The 26,759-nt window shown below is 40.9% G+C and overlaps 1 protein-coding gene across 1 annotated transcript; it reads right to left on the bottom strand.

The window, feature by feature from the left end:
- thbs4b (thrombospondin 4b) lies at positions 1-22,155 on the bottom strand. Its single transcript, XM_054757402.1, has 22 exons — positions 21,797-22,155; positions 16,242-16,439; positions 13,737-13,990; positions 13,561-13,663; positions 13,416-13,498; positions 13,295-13,346; positions 13,066-13,217; positions 11,768-11,905; positions 10,369-10,446; positions 10,142-10,294; positions 9,952-10,056; positions 9,394-9,501; positions 9,155-9,314; positions 7,872-7,990; positions 7,714-7,766; positions 7,449-7,642; positions 4,772-4,950; positions 2,897-2,945; positions 2,615-2,811; positions 2,314-2,486; positions 1,978-2,117; positions 1-459 (listed from the first exon to the last, which is right to left on the bottom strand). The coding sequence occupies exons 1-22, from the start codon at positions 21,864-21,866 to the stop codon at positions 404-406; spliced, it is 2,814 nt and encodes a 937-aa protein (XP_054613377.1). The 5' UTR covers positions 21,867-22,155; the 3' UTR covers positions 1-403.
- Positions 22,156-26,759: the final 4,604 nt, after the last annotated feature.

Here is a 26,759-nt window from a genome sequence, read left to right as displayed (position 1 = left end):
TACTGTTTATTATGAAACGTATCATGTTGAAACTTTAAAAAATAGACAAATGCAATGATGCTATTACAGTACAAATGACATCAAATCATCAACAATATTTTCTGTTGTGTCCAGGTTTTTTTGCGCGTATGTTTACTGTTGCTCATCACACCGTCGTGTGATCGTACAGGACATCGGGTGAGCTGACGTGACGTTATTACATACAGTACAAGGGCAGGTGGTCGTTAATGCACAGAAAATATACACAGCCAAAACACATACGAAGACTAACGCGGGCACGCAAAACGTGCACGTACACCCAAACTGCCACCCACCCACACACACACACACACACACACACACACACACACACACACACGCTCGTACACGGAAGAGTCATGATCCTTCATCTTCATGGTGACCTCTAGAGGGAGTCGACGTGCTGAGCGCTGAACTCTTGAAAATCCTCAGGGATGGTGTCTAAGAAGAAGAGATGTTATAGAGATTTGTGTATCTATGTTCTTTAAATCAGTGGTCCCCACCCCCCGGTACCGGGCCGTGGGTCATTTGGTACCGGGCCGCACAGAAAGAAAAAATAATTTCCCTTATTTCTTTTTTTTATGTTTTATTTTGAAAAGTGGCCGGATCCTCTCTGTTACATCCGTCTCACTTGACGCATGTCCATGGTGCGCGTGCTAACTTTCTCTCACGCCGCACAGATAGACCACTACTGTATTTTTACCATTTTTCTTTCACCTCATATTTGGTGTGAAATGCTGATACTATGTGGGAATGCATAAAGGTAAGTTTTGATGACTTATTGAGTGCTAATGTGCACATTTGTCTCAAGTTAATTCATGCTAGCGCACTGCCTTTTAGCACACACGTCAAACAGCGATGTAATAATCTCTCTGGAAAAACTTGGCTGGAACTTGAACTGGTGGATGGTGGGTCGGCATTCATTTTGGGCTTTTAATTTGATGTTATTCATGTCTTAGTTTTACACAATACATCATAAATTAGATAAATTAGATCGCTATACCAACATACCGGACACCGATTCAGCCTGTTGTTCTGCGCGCTATCGTGTAGTTGAACAACTTGCTTTTCCGGACTGAACGTTGGTTTTTGGCCCTAAATTTTGGGAAATACATGAATACAAAAGCTGTAATTTTACGAGAATAACGTCATGATATTATGAGGAAAAAGCGTCACTTTAGGCATAAAGTTGAAATATTAAAGAATAACAAATGTCGTCTTATTATGAGAAACAAACTAAACGAAAAAATAAAGCTGTCATTTTTGGAGAAATTGGTTGTGGAAAACGTTATAATGTTACAAGAATCAAGTCATAATTATGAGAAAAAAATCTACAAGAAGAAAATTGAAACATTTTAAAAAGCTACAACAGCAAAAATGGGGGGGAAAAAAACAGCTTTTATTTGACGAGAATAAAGTCAAAATATTACGAGGAAAACGTCGTATTCTGACGAGAAAAAAAGAGAACAAACTTGTAAAATTATGAAGACAAATAATGTCATTTTAGTAGCTTAGAGTTGAAATATTGAATAAATATGTTTTTTTTTTACAAATCGTAAAATGAGAAACAAAAAAAATAAAGTTGTGATTTTTGGAAACTTAGGTTGGGGAAAACGTTACAATATTATGGGAATAAAGTGAAAATATTATGGGAATAAAGTCATAATATTACAAAAAGAACATTTACAAAGGTTATTCAAGAAGGATGCTTTAGAAAATATCACAGTGGGCCTTGCGTCCTTTCATTTTTCAGTATGTGGCCCTTGCTGGGAAAGGCTTGGACACGCCTGTTCTAAATTTAAGCAACTTATAGCCCAGTGCCACCCAGGTACGTGTTTTCCTCGTCACGACGCATTGTTTGACAGATGCGGCTTCTACTCCGAAGCGACTTATAACCCGGAAAAAGCGGTAAAACGGGCCGCTGCGGAAGGAGCAATGACACGACAGCGCAATCCTCACCGTTGCAGCGGTATCTCAAATTGGACCAGATGATATTTTCTTGGGAGAAGCAGAACACGCCAAGTCGTCCTCCCCTCATGGTCGTGTCAATGGTCACGCCCGAGTCGGCCACCAGGTCGGATCCCTCATAGAAGCGAGCCCTAAACAGGAAGATGCAAAGAGATGAATTTTGTTGATTTTCCTCCTGCCCGCTTTAATGAAACATCCACACCAGGGAGACGTGAGTCACACCACCAAGGAAATAACACATCCAATAAAGGAAACTCAGTGTGACGGAGTAGAGTTGTGCTGTACTGTACACCACTGCGCACTACAACCGCAGTATTGTGACGTCACCTGATGTATCCAATCTGCGGGCGGTGCTGCAGGTACCAGCGATAGGACACCTTGTCCTTCCAGCCAACATTGCGGGGGTCCTTCCACAGGAGGCGCACCTGATCTTGGGTGTCTCCGGTGTGCCACAGGGAATTCCTCAAATGCTCCCCGGGGCCAGATCGGGATTTGACGGCCTGACAGAGACAAGCGAGTCGTTGGAAAGAGGCTGTTATGTATGGAATTTGAAAACTTTAAACTATAAAGTACGTTATATCTTTCTTTGAGGATGCGAACTAACAAATAATGAAATAACTGCGCCGACCTTGAGTTGAATGCCGGGCTCGGCCACAGCTCTGAAGGGCGTGGCCTGCCAGTACGTCTGCTCCGTCTGCTTCCACATCACCACGTAGAAGGACGACGAGTCCTGGTAGCCGAAGATGAAGCCGGCGTAGTCGTCGTCCGTCACCGTGTTTACGTGGAACGTCCCCTCGAAGTCTACGCCGCTGAAGGCTGTGTAGCCTGTAAGCACAAGTTCGGTGGAAGGAGCAAGTTAGTTTTTAAGTGAAGTTTTTAAACGAAGAAATGGCGTGAAAGAGCTTCTTACCCACGGCGAGACCTGGATCGCTGTTCATAGTCTGAACGATCTCCATTCCCTGACGGAGGAAAAAAGATCGATTCGTCATGAGCCGAACATTATGCACATTGGATTTATCGCTGGCCGACATTTTTTGTGAGCATGATAATTTGGATCACGTTAAAATTTGTAACAATACTTGAGACCTCAGCATGCGGCCAAAACTGGTGTTTCTGTCTTCAGTTGTGATGACGCTGTGATTTTTTTTTTGTTGTCATTTATTTGAGCTGACCTTACTATTGGAACACGATTGCTTCATTTGGAGGATTCTTATCCATCGTGACTATTCAGTTATTTTATTTTTCTTGTACAAAATGTTTGACTGCATGGATTTATTTTATAGCAAACTATTTATTCACAACAAAGCTCTACTGTCAAATAAGTCATTAAGTGTATATTTACATCTGAAACCGTACGTATTTCTTCTTCCTGTTATTTTACTAGAAAATGGGATTATTTTTCATATCGTTTTTCTTCATTTCACAGTTTTTCTGCATGGAGGGAATGTTTTTTGTTATTTTAGATCAAATTAATGATCCACCAAAATGACTATAATTACCTAATAAGGTACAGTATTCTTATAGAAATATTTATAGGAAGATGCAAAGTTTATTTCATCCTAAAATCCCCCACATCAACTGCAATATATTTGTTCACTTCCTGTATTCTAAATGTACTATTTGCTAGTTTAAAACGCACAGGAAAACGATAAGGTAATATGATAAGGTAATATAAGGTAACATAGTGTGACATGGTGATTAATCATGATTAATTAATTTGAAAATTGCGATTAGTCTGATTAAAAATTGTAATCATTTGACAGCCCTAGTTTCTTTGTTGTTTAATATCACAGTACTTATTACAAATATTTTAAATAGTTTTTCTGACACTCTAAACCAGGGCTAGGGAACCTACGGCTCGGGAGCCAGATGTGGCTCTTTTGATGACTGCATCTGGCTCTCAGACATTTCCTAACACCATAAAATGTGTTTATTTTTATTTGTTTTCCTGATATTTGAAAGTAAAACATTACAGAAATCACAATGTTAAAAATAATATTCAAAATATGCATTGTAATGCATTTTAACACGTCCATTTGATTTTCTAGCGCAATGCCAGCTGTCCTTCCCATATTTTCCGTGTCAGACACCAAAACTTGATTATTATTGGGGTCGTCCCTCCTTTAATCAAATAGTCAGCTAGCTAATTGTGCAGAGACAACGCTTTTGACGAAAAAGGAAAACAAAGAAAGATACGGAGTAGGGCGCAAAACCATGCGACACCAGAAGTCGCATTAATGGTAAAAAGTAATTCATTTATTATTGGTTAGCTTCAATATAACAACATTATTATATTCTAAAATTGTTGGTCCTCCTTAAATATACACACATTTGGTTATGTTCGGTGTTAAAAAATATGATATGGCTCTCACGGAAATACATTTCAAAATATGCGGCTTTCATGACTCTCTTAGCCAAAAAGGTTTCCGACCCCTGCTCTAAATGTTGTTTTTTTTACCTTTTTGCACCGAATTTTAAACTTGAATCTGATTTTATTATTTACATTTGATGATTAAATTAATCATTTATTGTTTTAATCAATTAAAAAAAATCATTTCCAGTTTGAGTTTGTATTTTTTATAATATGGATGCATTGTGGTCATCTACCACCATGCATTACTTGGTTTTTACAGTGCACAAAAAATCCAATGCTTTTATCATTTTGACAGCAATGATGATGTTTTAATGCAATATCCAGTATACACACACACACACACACACACACACACACACACGCACACGCACACTAATAAGACCCGTATTCAATTGTGACTTATCCACTCACCTGGTTCAGAACCACCCAATTGGGATCAATCTGAGCGTCGCCCTCGGGGTCCAGCACCACGGTCTGGTAGGCCCTGAAGTCCGTCAAGGTGACCTCAGCGTTCTCCGGGCAGTTGTCGATCTGGTCGATGATTTTGTCCTGATCAAAGTCGGACTCGCATATGTCTCCGACGCCGTCATCTGAGGAAACAAAAGAGGTCATTCGAGTCGTTGGCGCTTTAGAGACACTGGTGCTTCTTGAAAAGGTTATCCATATTATAGCGGCACAACAAAGCAGAAAGAGTCACATTCGTTTCAATTTGACGTTCATTTGTCAGCGCTCGCTCGAGCCCGCATCCTGCCCGGAATCTGTCCGATGGGATGGATTATTTGACAGGGGGAAGAATGCAATTACTGCTGAGAGTGTGCAAGCACGCTATAATTGCCATTGACAGCTCATTCATCCAATGGGAGACACATTTAGCTGCATGCCTCAACACTTTAGTAGGGAACTCTGCATTAGGGAACTCTGACTCTACTCTTTCCAGTAACACACTGCAAAAACAGCCAGACGTCAAAGAAGCCCAAACGATATTAAAATCAGACAACTTTTCTGATTTCAAGCAAAAAAAAATCTGCCAGTGAGGTAAGCAAAACTTGCTTGGTTCGAATTCTTATAACTAGAATATTTTTTCTTGTGACTTTTAAGAAGATAATGTCCTAAAATAACCAAGTTGCTCTGAATCACATAGCTGGATTTAAGTAAAATGTTCTTTTTAGGAAGCCAAACGCTCTTATAAGATTCTTAAATTGAGATAAAATTTGCTTTTATGAGGTTAGAGTTAAGCGAAAATGATTTGACACATTCTAGATGTCGGAGTATTACTCTTTTTTCTTCCAGTTTCTAGAGCCTCCAGTTAAGCTATCATGCATATTTGAGGAAGCCAGTACACGTTAGTTACGTTGGTTACTTCTTCTCAACCAGCAGGAATCCATTTATGTGGATGGAACTTTTTACTTTTTTTTATTGAAAAAGAGTGTGACTGTATCTAAGATTTACTTAATTTAGGAAAAGCTATCGTCATAAACACTATCAGAATTCTTTTTTGGCATGATCTGCATGTAAATTCAGTAGTTTTTACATTTATAAACTCAATAAAAAGAGTAATATATTCTTGAATCAAGTTGAACCATTTTACACATTTACACAGATTTTATGACTAGACTTAATTTAATAAATCTTGCTTTGAAGCTTTCACACTGGTCCGAAATCAGCAGGTCTTTACATTTATTTTCCATGTGTGAGTCCATTCTTAAATTTAGAACGTTTAGAAAAGTTTTATTCTTAAATTAAGACAAATATTCTTAATCTGTTTTAATGAAAATAAGGTTTATTAGAAAAAAAAATAATGTAAATAAATGTATCATAATCCCGAAAATGTGTTTTTTCATTGGTCTACGGGGCAGTTAGGATCGTGCCCCCTACACTCTGCCTAGCAACAAGCGACAACACAAACATGTGCGGTAACTAAGAAAAAAGATTCCCCCAAATTTTTGTTGTTCTACGATGTAGCGTCTGCTGGATATTTGACCTGGAATGACGATAAAATGAATGAACCAATTCATTATCTTTGATATTTCAATTTAATTAAGACAAAAAAGGTTTATGTTTTCCAGTGTGCAGTGGTACGCGACTGTAAAAAGTTTGGGGACCACGGGTCTATGGTTCTCATTTGGTCTGCTGGCTTTCAATTTGATCCACAGTATGTCCACCAAAGGCGCTTCTTTTTTCCCATTCAAAGCATGCAGAAAATGGTCACATCTTTTTTCACATCCTTGACTTATAATGCATACTTGATATGTACAGTATGCCTCCAGCTGAAATATTTTTGTATTTTCTTTTTTTTAATCATGAAAATCAGTATTGCTGCCAATCAAACGGACCCTATAATAAGTAAATACTCCCTCACATTATCCATTATTATTATTATTATTTTATTATTTTTTTAAATAAAATTCTTTTCAAAATTTTTTTATTATTAAAAATATTTAGTTTTTTTTTACTTTCTTTTTTCAATAAAAAAACAGCGCCACACACATGTAAAATAGTCCGCTTTATGTTTAAAGCCCTCCAAATATTATTAGTGTTTGATATGTTTATTTTGTGCTGAAGCAACTTTAAAATCGGAATTGTTTCACATGGGGGGGAAAATGATATACTGTATTTATATATACTGTATATATATTGCAGCGCACATTTTTTGTCATTAGGGCCAAATGACTGAGGATATTAAAAGGACTTCTCAGGAGTTCAAAAGCGACAGTAAAAGAAAGAAGTGAACTTTTCTGCATATGTAGTTGCTGCCTGTACTTTTTTTTTTTTTTACATAATAATTCCACTGGAGCCTTGTGGACATCTTAATTAACTTTGCCACTGTTACATAAGCACAAAAAGGATCTTCTATTGAGTTCTCACTCGCCAACGTTTTTATGAGTCATGAAATTGCCAAGCGGGAGAAAAATCAAAGAAATTGCCCTAAAAATTGCACTTAATTTCGCTTGCAAGCAAGGTTCAGTGTGTGGGGGTGTAATAGTGACAACCCAAATTGCTTGTCGTGATCAATTTAGGGAAAAGCACTATGACTTTTAGCACAGGTGTCATCATCCCTTTTACAATATTCCATTGTGTTGCTACTGACTGTTGTCATCCGTCTGGTCAGGGTTCGGAACCAATCTGCAGTTGTCCGGTCCGGGCGGAACACTATCCGGGATTCCATCATTGTCGTCGTCGTCGTCGCATTCGTCTCCCTGCCCGTCTTTGTCGCTGTCCAGCTGGGAGCTGTTGATCACGAAGGGGCAATTGTCCTTGGTGTCCTGGTGACCGTCCCCATCGCTACAAGGGAAGAGGTTTTGTTAGCAATGGGAGTAACTGCCAATAATTATTCTGCACGACCGGGTCGGTACCTGTCCTGGTTTGTGTCACAGGAGTCACCCACAAGGTCGTTGTCCACATCAGACTGAAAGCAAAGCAAAGACGTGCGTGTGTGTCCTTTATGACGTATGGATCGGTCTTTAAGGACTTGGTCAACAGTCGAAGGTTCAAGGGTCCTCCGACTACTAACCTGGTTTGGGTTGGGGATGTCTGGGCAGCTGTCACAGGCGTCTCCCACACCATCTCCGTCCCGGTCCAACTGGTCTCGGTTCTGGATAAGCTGGCAGTTGTCTAGGAAGTTCTTCAAGCCTGAAGACCCGACCCCCGACGCCCCCAGCAGTCAATCATTTGTGTCTTCAGTTTGTTGTTCTCATTGTGCTTTCTAACGCACGTCCGTGAAATACAATATTTGTCCACCGGGATAAACCACACTATTATTATTAAGTATATTGTACTATATAGGATCTTTTTTCTGATATTTTGCACATTTTTCTACTTGACTGAAATTTTTCCCCTATTCTCCATCCTTTTTATATCAAATTATTTATTATTTATTCGCAAAACTTGACCCTTCTGACAGCAAAGGTATTTCATTTATTTTCTGATATTGTGCATAAAGACATTTTATAATTGACATACTTATCTTTGATCATTTACAATTGATATATTATTAATTAATTAATAATAAATATTATATACAAATTATATATTATAATCCAAATACTAATAATCATCAAATAATAATAAATCAGATTTTTGTATTTTTTTTAAAATACGTGACTATTAAGTTATTTTCATTTTTAGATTTTTTTCCCCAAATAAATAATGATGTCTACATTTTCTTTTTGTACAAAATTCTTTATTTGAAAAGATTTATACTATATTATTCTTTTTTTTCTGCATGCAAGTTTTCTGCATGGAGTCAATATTTTCGTTATATTTTGTAAAACTTTTATATGTAATTATTTTTCCACAAAAGTTAATCATAAAGTTATATTTAGTTGTTTTTTGTAGATACAATGTATATTTTGAACATACAGTATAAAAACGCAATAAAACCTTAACTGCCAGAAGGTTGTTGTTCGCTATTCTACCACTAGGGCGCACTGTTGCTCTGCACTTTAAGGATGTTCTTTTTTTAAAAAAATAAATTCGTGCAGTGAGGCAGCATCGCCACTTCAAATGCATAAAGGTCAAAGAGAAGCAATAGAGGAATTTTTTTTCAGTTCTGTGGGGATTTGAAGATGTAATCATACTGGTGAACGATTGAAGTCCCTGTTCAGTTTGGGGTTAGACATTTTTTTTCTTTTCTCATCTGGGATGCTGCTTCTAGTTCTGTCACATGGAAGCATGCAGAGCACCACAACACAGCAACACAGCCGTTAAGCCATGTAGAACCTAATTATAGTAGTGAGTAATTCTGCTTATGCAAGACGAGCGTCAGCGTCGGTGCCGTCACTTCTATCTGCGTACCGTCTCCGTCCATGTCGTCATCGCAGGCGTCCCCTTTGCCGTCGCCATCCGTGTCCTTCTGGTCGGGGTTCTCCACCATGCGGCAGTTGTCGCAGGCATCCCCGTGCGTGTCCTTGTCGCTGTTCCTCTGGTCCACGTTGGGTGTCAACCAGCAGTTGTCCTGAGACCAAACCATAAAAACACAAAACAGGTGAGGCGTTTGCTCGTGTTCGTTCATTTTTAAAAACTTTCCAAAAGACCTGCTCGTTCAGAATGCCGTCGCCATCCGCGTCGTTGTCGCAGGCGTCTCCTTGGCCGTCTCTGTCGGCGTCCTCTTGGCCGGAGTTTGGAACGAAGATGCAGTTATCCTGTCAAGATATCAGCAAACTTTATATTATTTTTGTGTATATTTTCTTTATTTTTTATGTTTTTCTGCATGGAGTAACATTTAATGTTTTTTTTTTTTTTAGTTTTGCTTTTTCTTAAATCTCCAAAACATACAAAAATAGTTCTTGTTGCCGTTTGGAGTAAAAACAAAGCTCACTTTGGAGATGCTGTACACGTTTGTCATTGGACTACTGGACTACTGTGTAGGTGCGCTACCTGGTGGGGAAGGTGGTGAACTGCAGCTTTATCAACTCAACACACGTTTTCCGCAAAGAATGCGAAAAAAAATACATATTTATTGTCTTAGTATTTAAGAAATAATAATAAAAATGTAATAAAAACCGTAAAACAGTAAATAATAACAAAAATAATAATAAAAACTTAAAAAAAATGTTTTATAGGAAAAAGCAGCAGGTTTCTGGCCTCATTACCTTTTTACATTTCGGGTCCTTGCATTTAAGTTTCTCATCGGGATATCCGTCTATGTCGGTGTCCTTCCCACACAGAAATCCATTTCCGGCCCAGCCGATTCCACACTGAGCGATCCAAACAGGTCAGTCAGCATGTATGATGATGATGATGGTGATGTCCACTATACCATACAGTAGGTTTGTCCCGTACCTGGCAGGAGATAGAGCCGTCCCTCCCCACAGCACACTGGGCGTTGATGTCACAAGGGTTGGTCAGGCTGTTAGCACAGCTGATCTCGGGCTTGCAGCCTTTCACCTGGTCTCCTGTGAAGCCTGTCTTACAGCTGCCGCAGTGATACGAGCCCTGTGGAGACATAAAGGCATCTGCTCACACATCTGCTACTAGTGATTGAATGTGGTGGCCATGTGACCTCTCACCGCAGAGTTGTGGCAGATGGAATTGGCGGCGCAGCCTCCGTTGTTTGGTCCTTTGCATTCGTCAATGTCGTCACACACCTGAAAGAGGGGTGACGATATTAAACATGAGCATCTAATTTAGCGCATTATAAATTCATTTTCAGTGTTGCTCCCTTTGGCCAGGTGGGTCACTGCCCCACTTGGTCCCCAGTGCAAGCGGTTTAAAATGGCAAACAGTTCTTTGTTTCGCACATTTATCGGGATCTGCAACAAAGAAGAATGCCTTTTTCCTTAATCCTCTGCAAAGTTATTTTGAGTTTCTGTAACCCTAACAACTAACAAACTAACGAAATGACTGGTGAGCTAACAAGTAACTAACAAATTAGCTGAATAACTTAACGAAACAACTGGACTGACTAATTAACTACCTAAGTACCGTCATTGACGCCGACAAACTGATAGACCGACTTTTTGGCCAGACAACTACGGTAACTAACTTAACAAAGTAACTGAAAACCTAACTGACAACCTCTCTGATTGAGCAATTAACCAGCTGATAGACCGCATTAAAGACTGACTATATAGCTAACTAACCAACAGAAAAACTAACAAGATAATTAACTAACTGAATACCTGAATCACCAACTGATTGACTAACTAGCTGATTGACTGAGTCAGTGGTCGGCCAACAAAGAAACAAACTAACTAACTAACTGATAAACGAAGAAAACTGAAACTCGCAGATCGGCCGACTAACCAGCTGATTAGTGACCAACTAGCTCACTAAGTAACTTACTTTCAAGCTAATTAGTAAGGTAAATGAAAAATGTAACTAAGTGACTGACTAATTTGCCATCCGACCGACCAACTAGCCGATAGACCAAATTAGTAGGTAACTCACTAACACAGCAACTGACTATAAAACTAATTTACAAAGGGACTGAAAAACCTACTAGATAACTGACTAACCGGCCGGCCAGTCGACTAACACTGACATTAGTGACCAACTATAAAGTAACTTACTAAATAACACGGTACAGTAAGTTAAAAACTAACTAACTTACTGACTACCTCGCAAGCCGACCGACTAACTAGCTGATGCACCAAATTAGTGACTAACTAACGAACTAGCTCATGGACGGACTACATAACTAATCTACAAAGAGACTACAAAACCTACTAGCTGACAAACCTACTAATTGACTGATTACCAGAAAAAGTAAATCTAACTGACAAGCTGATAAGTAACTTAATAATGGACTTAGTCAGGAATACAAAAAGTAAGTAAGTAACTAAGTAATCAACACGTAACCTCTGCTCACTTTATGTAATGATGTTGTCTATGGTTGTGGTTGTACTTTGCCATGTAAAGTAACCAATGCATGACAATGAGATGGTGGAGGTGTGGTTCATTCCGTACCTGTTTGTTGGTCTGGGCAAAGACCACTCCTACGCCCTCCATTGGCAGGCCGGTGTAGCCCAGCGGGCAGGCCTCGCATCGGAAGCCCGGCGCCGTGTTCACGCACTTCACTCCGGGGAAGCAGGGCTTAAATTGGCACTGCGAGAAAAAAAGGACACGGATTGAAACTCGTAGCGCTTCACCCTGAAATTCTTCAAGTTGGGTGACATGTGACAAACTGACGGGCATCGCTGATGATGTCACCCCTTGAAAGAAATGGACTGACTGGCAAGCTATCATATTCACTCTTATTAAACGCCCTCAGATCCTGCGTTCCCTTCAGTCATCCCGCTGTGAGACTGTGTTCCAAAGAAGCATTTCCAGTAGACCTTTTGGCGCCTGCTATGATGCAGCCTTTACCCAGTATGCCACCACAATAGAGTTAAAGCTAAATCATTAAAAAAAATGGGATTGAAGTGTAGGCTTTAATCTTTCATTTCAGACATTTCACAAAAATATTACCATTTAGGAATTACAGCCATTTAATGCCGAGTACTTCGTTTTTTGAGCCTCAAAAGTACAATTTCTTATGTGGCACCAAAAAAACTGAGCCCCTGAAATCCCTGCTTTTCGCGAGGGTGCGATCCGGGGACCACCTACGAATGGCGAAAAAAAATCCTTTAGACACCCATGAAAAGTCTTTTTTGACACTCTTAACACAAACCAACAGTACACATAAACAAGTACACGCTAATATACATGCGAAACAATTCTACTTTATACTAATTAATAACCTGCAAGGTATGCTGGGTAACTTCCTGTTGGAAAAGTGTATGTGGGAGCTTCCCAGCATGCCTTGCGGGTTACAGATTCATAAAAAACGGTATTGTTTTGCCTGGAGTCGCAAATGTGGGGCTACGCTATACTCCACTGCTCTTGTGTAAGGTTAATGAGAGTGCCACTGCAGCCTGAGGTGCACACACGGCGCTTATAGTGATGCTTTGCTTGTGCAATTTATGCAACTTATCATCCGTATCTCATCTGAATGTGCTTTGATTAAAAGCAGAAGCCCCCAATCCACTTCCAGATTCAGCTGAAGGGGTCCTTGTAAACAAGGCCTACATTTGACAAACAAAATGGTAATTTTGCGCCAGGCGTTACATAGATCATCATTGTTTTATCATGCGTGGTATGGTACAGATGCAATATTCATAAGCTGTGCCACACAAAAAGCTGACAAGGCTTTTATTTATTCAAGGTCCAGGTCAAGGACGCCTCATTAGCATCATTTCATCTCGCAACGGAAGGTAACAAGATACCTCGTCCACGTCGTCGCAGTTGAAGCCATCTCCCGTGAATCCGTCGGGACAAGGGCCGCATTCCACGCCGTCCGCCGTCTCCCGGCACATGTCGTCACGGAAACACACCCCCGGGCCGCACTTTGGTTTCACCACATCGGTTCCACCCAGACCTTCAGAGAGCACATGTTTTCATGACGTGTTTGTGATTTAACGCCACACGCTGGCAGTTCTCGGAGATGATGTTTACCACAAGCCTGGCACTCGGAGATAGTGTTCGTGAGGAAGGAGGTCTCTTTGACCTGCACAGGTTAGGGGAACGTCAAAAACTGAAGAACCAGAAGTAGGTTAAGTTGTCTCAGAGGACTTACCTGCTGGATGAGGATATCTTTTAGCTCGTTTATCACCTTGGTTAACTCCATCATTTGATTGGATAGCTGCTTCGTGTTAACCCCTGACACAAAGATCACGTTTCTGTGCTGTTGACTATTTTACGATTGGCGTTTTGAATCTTACCCAGCGTTTGGACAGAGTCTCTTTGCTGGAAGTGGCAGTCTTGCAGCGATGCGACATTCTCAAAGGTGTCTCCCACCACCAGTTTGAGCTCGTGTAAGCCCTCCTGTTTGCATAAACATGTGACAAAACCTCCACATAGTGCTTCTTTAAGATAAGAGGGAGAAGCAGGGGGTCACCTCTTCTTTGGTCAGCATGGTCTTCAGCTCCACCATGCCGTAGCCTGCCGGCAAACCCTGGAAAGCGGCGGGAAGATCCCTAACCGTCTCCACCAGCTTGCAATCCAGATGCAGCTCAATCCCACCCGGACCGCCGGGCTGCTGAAGGCCCTTCAGGTGGAACAACAGCTTGTGGACCTGGCCGTCTGCCAGCACCAGATTGTTGAAGGTCACAGAGCTCGTTCTCTTGTCGGTACGCAGGTATCGCAACACGCCTATGGCAGGGAAACAGGAAGTGGGACTGCACAGTCACAAATTAAAGACAACAGTAACAAGAAATAATAAACAAAGTAATGTGCAATACAAAGTCTTTATTGGGTCACTGCCCCGCTCGGACCCGATGTCAGCAGATTCTATTGGCAAAAAGTAAGAAAAATTGTACCTGCACCAAAATTTGACACGTTCTTTCCGGTATATGCGTCGCTGCTCAATAAAATATTGTGAAAAAAAGTTACCCTACGTTGTTTTGTATAATCCTGCTAACTAACTTTGTCTATTTCCATCTCATTAAAGCTGTTCAGCATGTCACTTTTATTATATTATAATAATATAACTACGTATATAATCCAGCCCTTCAAGACCCAACATGACATCATCTAATAAGACAGTGCACAATACATAACATCCATCTTCTATGCCGCTTATCATCTCTAGGGTCGCGGGTATGCTGGAGCCTATCCCAGCTGACTTCGGGCGAGAGAGGTACACCCTGAACTGGTCAGCCAATCGCAGGGCACATATTGACAAACAATCATTCATTCACACTCATACATATGGACAATTTAGAGTCGCCAATTAATTTTTTTTGGACTCCACACAGAGAAGCCCAGATCTTCCCTGTGTGGCCAACATGCTAACCACTAGGCCACCGTGCGACCCAATACGTAACATAATACACATCATGACCTTACATCATCTAATGTAATGTAACAACGACATAACTGAATTGAATGTAAAGTACAGTATCGTAACATAATGTGGACCGAAGTACTGTAATATAACGTAATGGAAGGTAACACAATGTAATGTAATGTGACATAACCAAATACAATGTAATTTGACGTAAATGACCCAGCATGCCTTGCGGGCACTTAGTATATACAGTACCGTTCAAGTTCCCGTGTTTGTTCTTAGCACGTATTCTTGTTTATTGGCCAAGTAGTAGCAGTAGTTCATTTATGTTGTGTGTTGTGTTGATGCGTTGTGATGTTGGATGACACTCGGTCCATTTTCCGTACGTGTCAAGCTAGTTGTTGGCTACCACTTGGTCCAAATAAAGAGCCTATTTTGTTATATATCCCCATTTACTACCGTATTTGCATTAAACTCAGCGGCTGAGTTGACCTCATTGTACATAGCGTAACATAAAATAATCTAACATAATGGATGAAAATCAATACATAACATGACGTATACGCAACGTAACAAAAATAAACGTAATGTAATAAAATACAATATCAAGTAGCCTAACGTATGATGACGTAATGCAAACATAGCAACATGTAATCTCGGAGCGCTAATGAAGATCGGTACATAAGATAATCAATTACACCAGCTAACTTAACGTAATATAATGTTACCAAACATAATTTAGCATAATGTTATCTAACGTAACTATGACCAAACATAACGTGGTGTAAAGCAATGGAATCTAATGGAGGTAATTGACAATAGAACACAGTACATACAGTATGATGACCCAACATAAAGTCACAAATACAACGTATTGTAAAATCATGTAACACAGCATTACGTAATGTAACATAGTCCAACGCAACCTAACATAGCTAATAATCAATACCTTGTGCCTCATGCTTGGCAGAGGTAACAAAGTCATCACGTAACAAAAACAAACCCATCAGTGCGGCTCCAGCGTGATTCTCGGTTGCCGTGCGGTACGCCACCGTCTGATTAATAGTGGCCATTACGGCTGGACCGAGAGACGCACTGAGCTTCAACTTGAGCCAAGTTCTCAAGTTTCTCCCACAGAGCAAACCTGAATCTTTGATGGAGAACATGTCCAACGAATAACTCTCTTATACCGTATACATGACATTTTAGTGATGTTTTTGTATAAATGTAAACTTGATCAGATTTCCAAGGGACTGTTTGCATGTCTTTACACAAATTCGTCAATAATGCAGAGGAGAATAAAAGTTGGCTTGTGCATATGAAACATTACATTTCTGTCAGTGCGAGCTGCTTGGAGACAACATCAGCATTAAAGGTTTATACGATAATTAAAGTCACAAAGAGCATGCATGCGTGGTTGATCGTGGTTATGTAATGCTTATTCAGCGCTCTGATTCATTTATGAAGTGCACTGCAATAAAGTTGGCACATTTGCATTAATAAACAGTCCACGAATGCTTATGCGTATCATTATAAACCGCCAGATGACAGATTCTTTATTTATTAACATTATAGCATTCGCAGATGTCAGCTAGTGCTTTATACATCGTTTACCTTTGTTGAGTTTGCCCATCACGGTGAACTCAAAGTACTTGCTGTTGTCCCGAGGGTTGTACAGGCCAAACACGGTGGTTCCGGTCTTGGGTTGCAACTTGAAGGAGGCCAGGATGAAAGCCTCTTTGGCCCCCTGCTCGACCAGACCCCCCTGCAGCAGGTCCGGCAGGCAGTCGGGCGATGTGAGCAGATCATACACTGTTGACGGAGGATGCTGTGAGATGAATATTTAGCAGCCCGAGGCGTGCGCAGATCATAGAGTAAACAACACCAGGAATCACCAAGAAGGCCATGTTGTCAATCAAAGTTGCATTAAAGCAGCCTGACTCCTAACAGCAATGATGCTCTGTTTACGTAGAGTACATAAAGTATGCCAACATTTTCAGACCCGTCGTGGCAGTTTCAGCAAAAACAGCCGCCGCCGTACACTTGAGCTCACAGTTATCCTTTAATAATGTGACTTCGCAGCGGGCCAAGCCACTTGAGGATGTGAGGTGGATGTGTGGGCCACCATCTGCACACATCATTAATGCATAAGCAGCCGAAAAAAATAGCAGACGGTGAGACCTTCTATCACGAGAGAGCAAAATTGCTCCCAAATGCTCAACGAAAATTGCCCCTTGTTAGACTCGACTAGAATTAAACAATATAAGTACTGTAGACTTGAACAGTGGTTGCACTGTTGCTTGAATTTTGCACAGACAGGTTGCCTGGAAACCTTATCAAGCCAGCCACGCTTGAACACATTCAGTCACACACTTGATTGACACAAGCTGGAACCAGTTAAACGCTAACACATAATCACATACTGTACTGATCCATTCCGGAAGGAGTAACGCCCCTGCGTGGGTGGCACTCAAGGATAGCATATCAGAGTAGGCACGTCCTAGTTTCAGTACTTCCTGCTTTAAGAACAGAGGTCCAGCACACTGTACTTTGTGAAAAAGTCTATTTTATCACTAAAAGACTGAAAATACAGAAAAGTGTGTTCTCTTCTTGGGATAAATGAACTCAGATTATCAGAGTTATCTTGCTCGCCTCGCTGCAACTGAGGCTAAACTTAACATGTGGAACTCTTGAACTCGATGGGAATTTAGCAGGATTTTGTACAAAAAATGGTCAGCAATCGGCAGAAAACAGACACATTTCAGGATTTTAATTTATCAAATCTTTTTTTGATGATTTATCAATCTTTTTTTAAAAAACAACTAGAATGCATCACACTGCACCTTCTGGAGTTTCTCTACTCATTCAACGCCAGCCATTTTTCAAAACTCAACCCCTTCAGTACCGGCCGTTTTAGACGATATTGACGGATTTTTCAAGGCACACAGAATATTGTGTTCCACCGACCAAAAGAAAGATTACACTCTCATCTTTCATCAGGAAAAAAAGTTTGTTTCTGCTTTTTTCTGTTCTTTAGTAATCAGCAGTAGAATGTAGGTACGTTTCAGGAAAATATCAGTTCCCAACAAAAAAAGGGAGAAAAAGAGCTTTTGTTGAAAAGATACATTTCGAGCATAACATTCACTTTGACACAAATTTGCTTTTGTGACAGCTCAAGTATCTAAACAACTACACCACAACACAAACAATTAAAAAAGGGTTGTTTTACATCAAAATAATTTTTGTTTTGCAAATATAACATCGTGAACTATTTACAATTGTCACATTTGGAACTGAACTGTGTGTGTGCACACGTGTGCACGCGTGTTTGTGCGATACGTGTCAGACACCATTTTAGAGAATTGTTATAAACATACAATATATGAAAATGAGCCAAATAAAACCTGTGTCATGTGTTCTGCACACAAACATACATTGGAAAACAAAAATGAGCTAATATAGAACAAATACATACCACATGTGTATGGCACATTTGTGTTTTGTTTTTCGGTTTAACGTACGCATGTTAGTGGAGATACAGTCGTCCTTCGCCACATTACAGTTTGAATTTCGCAGCTTCACTCTATCACGGTTTATCAAACATATATGAATGAATGAATCATGTTTTGTGGCTGAATACGGCCCATTATTTTCTTTTAAATGTATATTTTAGCAGATTTTATGTATTTGTTTGCCTAAATTCAGCATTTTCACACATAAAAATGGCTAAAAGAACTAAAGTACAAATAATATATTAAGAAGATGCATTCCCATTCCTATCTTAAAATGAGCATCATCCTTTGACCGTTTGGGTTTTCCAAGCGGGTGTGCGTCTTTCCAGATCACCTCCATGTGTGAGTGACAGGAAGAAAAGCTGTAACTCGCTTTTGGAGAGATCCTTTGGCGCCACCTGTTGACTTGCATGTTTACACCTCTAGACCCGGGATGTAAGACTTTTTTCAAGGGAAAAAAAAAGATGTCTTATGTACACCATCTTTGTGGAACGTGTTGCAATTTTTGTGCAGGTAAAATGTAACTTTTTACATTTGTGCAATTTCCTGCCAGACCTATGAAAGCAGTCGTCCCAATCTTCCAGATAACCTGGAGGGTGTTATACAACTCCTCTTTGACTTGCAGTGTCAACGAAAAGTCATGAGGGAGCTTAGCAAATTGAGCACAATGCACACAGGTGTGTTTAAGGGTTAACACACACACCGCATTTTGTAGCATTCATAAGTCTTGTAGACAGAGCGTTTTGTGGGGGTCAGGGTCGTCTTACACCAGAGAGCCTGAGAAAGTACCTTATTTCACCTGGTAATAAAGCTCTTCGTAAAGCAAAAAGTAGTTTTTCTGAAGGCCATAAAGTGAACTTGTGTCTTTTTCACTCCACTGCTTGAATCAATCACCAACACTAGAAGGCAAGCGAGGCTTCATTCCGCACATTAAGGCTTAACAAAAACCTCACTTTGGATTAGAACTGCTTTCTTGTCTCTCCAGCCTGTAAAGTCCTTAGACAAGGCACAAGTCCACCAAAAATGTCCACAAAAACACACCTCTGAAGTCAAACAGTTTGGACTTCAAACTGCGATCGTGCATGACGTCACCTGAGCAAACCCTCGCGTGAGTTTGGCAAACAAAGGATCCATTCAAGGGATTCTGCTTTTTCCTTGGCTTTTCACCACACTTATTCCAAAAGAAATAGCAGCCGCCCAGAAAAGATTCTACAGCGGACGTTACTGGAAGTGGGGTCACAATCTCAGCATCACAACATATTTCCATTCACTTTAGTTCACTTCTTTTTACACTTCTATGAACACAAATGAAGTTAATACTGAGTGTTTTTACCTTTTCAATATATACAGAGGTTACCTGTACGGTTTTTAGATTTCATAACGTCTATAGTTGGACCATGAATTAGATTACCGTGTTCCTTCATTTATCGCGGGGGATAGGTTCCCAAAATACAAGCAAAATCCGCAAAATAGCCAACTATATTTTTATTTTACTATAATTAATTTTTATATACGTTTTAAGGCTGTAAAACATTTTCTCACATTTCTCTCTTGTTTGTTCAAATTTTGTTTGAATTTCAATGATCAGCCTACCAGGTTGGACACAAGAAATTATTAAATGACTGACGCGTATTTCACTCCTGTGACCGTGCCTCTTCGTCCTGGTGCTGTTCGGCGGTCGCGTTTTTGCATCCTTGTTAAAACACTGGGCTCCTGTCGTCGTATTTTCCTCACGCGGTTCTGTTGTTTACAGCATTGGCGGTTATGGTCTACAGCCAATCAGGACGCAGAAGACAATGGGCGGTGCAGACAGAAGAGAGACAAGACAGAGAGACACGGCAGAACTACAACACGAAGCTTCCCACAATGCAATTCTTCTTAAAGGGCCAGGCACGGCCTGGAACAGCGTGCATACGCTATAGAAGAAAAAAAGCACTAAAATTGCACACAAAAAAAAATCTGTGAAACAGCAAGTCCGTGTGAACCACGATGCAGGGGTACTTCGGTTTTTGTTATTTGTTTGTTCCAAAAGGTTTGACAAAAACCAATGCAATTTTTAATGTAAATACAATTATTCTGTTCCAGACACACAAAAATATTAACAAAAAATAAATTTTTGTAGATAAGAATTATAGTTTCACATGCAAAAAACATGCAAAATAATTAGAAATGAGGAATGGATGGAACTTATTGATGACAAGTGCTTCCGATACGTCCTGAAGAGATTTGTCATCTTATTTATCAAATCGCTGGCACTTGCAACTTCCTTTGGCCCCATGGCGGGTTATTTAGCGGTCACACGCAATAAAAAATTCACGGACAGCAAGTCAGCAACACATAGGGTGCGTCGGTTGGGCACTGAGTTTCGTGGAACGATACAGTACAGGGCAAACGGATTAGTTTGTTTCAAACCTGGTCAAAATATCGGTGAAAAATCTCTATTTATATTTTGTAACATTCTGTGTAACCATGGCAACGTAACTGACTAACAAAGTTGGAAATGGCCACTTGATTAGGAACTTTCCGGCCATACCATGCATATACATGCCGGCAAGTTGCAAGAATAAAATGCCGGGCTGGTAGGAAGCAACAGTTTTTTTTAGTTTCCTGGTTTCGTTCTACACTTATGTGTGTTAAGAATGAAAAACAATATACTATTCTTCTAGTTCCATTATTTCCTGTGGGAAAAAGATTCCAATTTTGGACAAAACAGAGAGTGATCAGCATCCTGCAAAGGGCTCGCTAGCGGTGACGAGAGAATAAAATTGCCAGCTTCAAATTAGCAATAAAGACACTTTTATGAAAAGTGATAGAATAATTAAGATGATTTTCTCTCAGTTCTCTGCAAACTTTGCTCCCCATGTGTGAGGTTTTGGTCCATGAACCAATAAGTAATTCACATTTGAATGATTGCCACTCCCGATAGATATTAATATTCAACCGTTAACATCACAAAGACTGGATCTTTTTCATGCCAGTACATTTTTTCTTAAATTGGCCCTGATTGGAAGTCAGCGGCTTTCGCTTATACGGACGAGGCATCATTTCCGAGTGCAATGACAAATGACGCGGACATGTTTATTGGACTTGATGGACTTTTCATCAGCCAGAGGACTGTGTGGGGGGATTAATGGAGGCTTGAAAGGTAGCCCATCATTCACTGGGGTGATTTGTAAGAAGCTCATAAACTGTAAACACCATTTTTTTTCTTTTCCTTGCCTACGGCCTCAGCTGTGTGTATGCGTGTGCGTGTGCGTGTGCGTGTGTGCAAGTTCAATATCAGATTGTGGCTGATCACTTCCATGTGTGTGCCCTTGCTAGGAACAGCGTTTCAATTAAAAGGAGCCCTGACTTCACTCCGGCTCAGAGGTTTTAAACGGTTTTAAGAGGAGAATTTGGCATTTTCTAACTTGCCTCACTTTCACACGTCATGTATAATTCCTTGTGTTCACCGGGCCTTCATATGATATTCCTTTTCCTCGCGTCTGCTTCATCCATAATGCATTGAAATCAAACAAAGTGGGATCAAGTACATACTGGTGGAGCTGTTCGACCTTTCTTTTCTGGCGCGTCATAAAAGCAGAGGATTACATCACGGGCATTCAGTTAAACTCAACCGTTTTTAAATGATTGATACACAAAGTTGGGATCACTCACCTAAAGCCTGAGCTCTCACATGTGAGCACAGCTGTAGCAAGGCCAGAACCAAGGCTGTCCGCAGGCCCATGTCGTCCGGAGGTTATTCTGTCTATGCACTTTGTGTACGGTCCCGCTCACAAGTGAGACATCACCGAAGGAAGCTTGGGAGCATGTGAATGTGCAAGAGAGGAAACCCACTGAGGGAGGAGCGTCAGGGACCAGAACCTGCTTTTAAAACTTCCCCTCAGACGACCACATGCAGAGAAGGAGTAACCAACCAGAACCCTCCAGCAAATGTTCTGTTCTGTTTGACAGTGGGCACATATGTTTAGGCTGGTTTCGACCTCCAGTTTATAGTGTCACACGGCGTACCCTTAAACACCTCATGTCCCCTGTCTAACCCCTCCTCCACAGTCCACCCCAATACCCACCCCCTTTCCACACTTTCCATCCCAGGGCAAAGTCAGGAAATGAGTCCAGGTCTTGACAAAGTGCGTTAAACGGGTCAGCAGAGCCTCAGATAGGCACGCCAACACGGCCTCCGGGTCTTCAGTATGCCTGGCAAAGGTGAAAAGTCTTAGGCGGAGGTTTACAATGGACGATGAATCATAAGTCTACATGCGTTATGGTGAGTGACATCGCCAACTACTGGCCTGGCATGGATATTACAACAAGTTTTGATAACGTCGTCATCTGCATGTGACGTTTTTACAAGGTGGTTTTCACGTACAGTTTGTCACCTATAACACAAAGCTGAGATGCAGGCTTTTTTCTTTGTAAAATATCAAAGCGGCCCCCATGTTCTTTGATTTGATCCTACGCCGCCCTCGGCGGGAAAAGTTTGGACACCCCTGCTGTAGCATCATGAAGCATTAAGCTTGCCAAGTCGTATCCCAGTGATGAACCAGGCACACACTCACACACACACACAGAATCCATCTCTGACTCCATAAAAGCGGAGATGATGTTTCCACAAGAATGATAAACAGTCAAATAAAGAAAAGGCAGCAAATGAGTCATATTTTCCTGCACGTCTGCCACAGGTGTTCGCTGTGGGATGTCCTGACCTCTGTTTTGATTCTAGACTTGGGTTCTTCTGGGTCAAAGATGGACTCCCCCCACCCCAAAAAACACTCTCAGATGATGTCAGACGGTGAACGCTGCAGCTGGTTTAGTGATAACAAAAAGCATCTGACAGCATCCCCTGACGATGTTTGTGTGTGATGCTGATGGGTCGCAATCCTTCCACGCTAACACAGACACACTCGTAATTCAGCTGAGATGCTAAACCACACGACTGACAACATGAGTAATACTCAGGAGAAGAGCTAAAAAAAAAAAGCACCTCTTCAACAGCAGGGTGGATGTTTAAGTTGTGAGAGAACGTCTGGCAGTTAATCACACTTTTAAACAATTCAAACAAAAATACGACAAGGTGTCCAAAATCACCCCATGAGAGACTATTTACTTTATAGGGAAGAAAAAGAACACCCTTTTGTTCAATTTCCTGAAGCCCAAATCCTTCTTATAGAAAGAAAAGTAGATCATAACGTCTGGCAAATCCTTTTTATAGGGCTTGAGCATTTAAAGCAACGATATGTAACAGTCATTTGACCTCAAAATAGCTTCAAAGTCATGCCAACTGTGCTACACAGAAGGGATTTCACATGACGCCGTGTTCACGAGACGAGGCGACACACGAGATCGGGCCGACGAGTTGAGATTTCAACATTACTCTCAAGAAAAGTACAATGAGAAAATATAAAATACATGACAATATATCGCAATCTACAAACTTCCTTTCAATTGCGTTACGCTCTTCTGCTCTGTGTGTGTATGCTAGCGATCCCGCCTCCACCCACTTAGACAAAAAGGGCTGTATGACTGACAAAAAGGCTCACTCCATTCATGCCGTTGTTCTATGGAACGAGGTCTTGTGACACAAGATCTCTTGTAATAACGAGGCCAGTGTGCGGCCAAGAATAATTACAGTTTTGCTTATTATTATTCAACAACAATTGAGCAATAACATCATTTTTACCTTTTTTGAAGATTCTTGCAATATTTTACGATAACTGAGACCGTTTACAAAAAACGAGGCAAAAATAAATCATTAAAATAAAAAAAATATTGAAAACTGAAAACTGGGGGTGTTCAAAAACCAAAGCCTGACTGTAGTTTAGGGTTAGGGGTTAGGGATTAGGGTCAGGGTTTTAGGATTAGGGGCTAGGTTTAGGGGTTAGAGTGGTTAGGGTTAGGCTTAGGGGTTAGGGTAGGGCTAACGTTAGGGTTAGGGGCTAAGGTTGGGGTTCGTGTTAGGGTTAGGGGGTTGAATGTAGTTTGACTGTGTCAAATTGTCACCCTCATAAACCTTTATTTCACCAATGTTTCAGTACATTTTAAGTGTAAAAATAAGCTAACCGTTGTTAAATTGTAAAAACAATGAAACAATGTGTATTGCAAGTGTAAAAAGAAGTTAACCATTTTATTGAGGCTGTTGCTTTTTTTTGGAGTTCATGTTGCAAGAAAAAGGCCAAAGAAAAGGGAAAACGCAGGCACATTCTACTCAAAAGTGTCGGTGGAATTCTGAATTGTACCTCAGCGGTGTTGAAGGTTAGCGGTTCCAGCGTGCATGTGCTGCATGTCTCAGCTACTTTAGCTTCTGATCGTGCTTATTAACGTTTTTCATGTCAAAGTAATTGCAGAGTTGCGAGTGAGTAATACTGACACTGAGCAGACATACAGCCTCTTAGTGGAATGTTCTTTCTTGAAATCAGCAGCTCTCGCGGTTGAGCGCTGGACAGTTACGACGCAGCAAACCACAGCTGGAAGCGACCGCAAGGCTTCTCGCGCCTGAACCGAGGGCACTGACACTCATTACGCCACAGGATGCCGAAGTCTTACAAGCCCCGAACGTGTCTCACCTGAGGGAGGTTACGTAAGGGCCGCCAGTCAGCACGTTTGAGGGTATTTTTTTTCAACGTAACACATCATTAAATCAGAAGCTCACACCTGTTTGGAAAAGAGGCCTGGCCACAAATTACAACTTCACTTCTTCTACTAGACTAAACTTTTAAGACAAACTGCTACTTAATGGTGGATAAAGTTGTTGAGTTTCTTGGAGCAACCTAAAAAACAAAAGCAGACCTCCTTCGAGGCTTAAACATTTGTCACCTGTCCATCTAGACCGGGGTGTCCAAGCTTCTTCCACCTGAAAAATAAAAGGATGCAAGGGCCGCTTTGAAGTTGCTACATTAGTTGTTTCTTATTCAGCTATATGTGTACTGTGTATGTGTGTAAGTGATCTATAAGACTTATTATTATTTAACTCTGTGTGACGTTGGTGATTCATGCAAACATCCAGTGATGGCAAACAGGGAAACAAACCGTCAGCCTTGTTCACTGTATTTCTCTCAAAAGCACTGCGTTCAGTACTACGGACAAAGTTTTCCAACCGACTTTATATCACCAGCCAAATCAGAAGCAGGCAGACGGAAAAAAAAAAAACACCGGCAGTGACCGACGCAACACGAGCCGTTTACAGCTCTGAATTTACATTACTAATACAGTATATTACTAATATATTAGTATAAATTGAAGTATTGTAGAGGTGGATGGCGTGTGGAATGAATGAAGTCAAGTAGCGTTTACTGCGGGAACGGAACTGGAGGAGTCAGTTGGAGAATGAGCTCCGCTGAAGTGCTCGGTTAGCCTATTCGCTGAAGAAAAACAAACTTATCAAGCTTACAGGCCCCACATTAGAAGCTGACTGACAGATAGTTGTCAGAGCTCTGTGCTTTATTTTAAGGCGTGTAGCGAAGCCTGCTTTTTATTTTTTTATTTTTTACAAAACTGTCCTTCGTGAAGTGGTGGGTGTGTACACAAGGCAGGCTCATCTAGCCAGAGGCGGCTCAGAGATGGTATCATGTCCACAGGGAAGGAGGTTTCAACATATACGCATTAACAACATGAATTTTGTTTTTCATGCAGAAATTAGTGCACAAACGTTGCTTTAATGTAAGGAAATCAGACTATTTTTGTGCATTTTCAGTTAAAAACAGTGTCGTGTAGCTTGATAGGATCTTTCTACTAACCATGGAAAACAACATTATGATAATAAAAAAAAAAGTACTCATATTTACCTCATACTCCCGCCTTCACGTCACGTCTGTGGAATCACTCAAGATGGTTGCAGACAGTGAAACACAAACCTGAGCACCCTTCTTGGAACACGTCAGTTTAGTCTGCGAGATTGATGAGCGGGAGCGACAATCTTCTTCCAGTCGCCTCAGCGTGACGGTGTAAAACACATCGCCTGTTAAAAAAAACACAACAACAACAATCTGGTGTGGGTGTCTCGCAGCATTCCTCTGCATTATGAAACGCCACTTTGAAGGCCCCGGTGGATGCTGATGGCTTCTCCATGTGTACGCTCACACCCTTCTCATTTCAAGACGTCTATCCGTCACACTTTAAGCGGGACGCATTCGTCTCAGTGGTTCTCACGTCCACCTGTACGTAACACGGCTGTCGAGCGTGGTAAATCACCAGCGAAGTCGTAAGGGAGCAACGTGGGTCTGTTATTTCAACACCGTCTCCATTTCTTTTACTCGCGCCAATGTCAACATCACGGCTTGTACCACTTTTCTAAAAAAAAAAAATGTATTCCTTTAATATTAGGAGTTTTTTTTAACATTCTCAAATTTATCCCAATAATATGACTTTGTTTTAAATTTGTTTTTTTCGTAGTAGCACTCCATTCATGTAGCATTACAGTCGTCCCTTTCCACATCTGCCTAGCAACCCAAATCCTCCAAGAGTATATACAAAGCGGTTTGTTTACAGGGTGTGAGCAGCGCTGTATTGTGCACCAGTGATTCTTATTCAAGGTGTAATCATTAATCCGCCACACGTCTGTCGCATTGACACAGAGCGTGTCTGGGCATTGCCTTTGTCTCCGCGGACTCCTGGATGTGACATG

The sequence above is a fragment of the Dunckerocampus dactyliophorus genome, chromosome 17, assembly GCF_027744805.1.
Source record: "Dunckerocampus dactyliophorus isolate RoL2022-P2 chromosome 17, RoL_Ddac_1.1, whole genome shotgun sequence".
Lineage (NCBI taxonomy): Eukaryota > Metazoa > Chordata > Actinopteri > Syngnathiformes > Syngnathidae > Dunckerocampus > Dunckerocampus dactyliophorus.
Note: the sequence above shows the minus strand (reverse complement) of the source record. Positions and strands in the feature narration are given on the sequence as shown.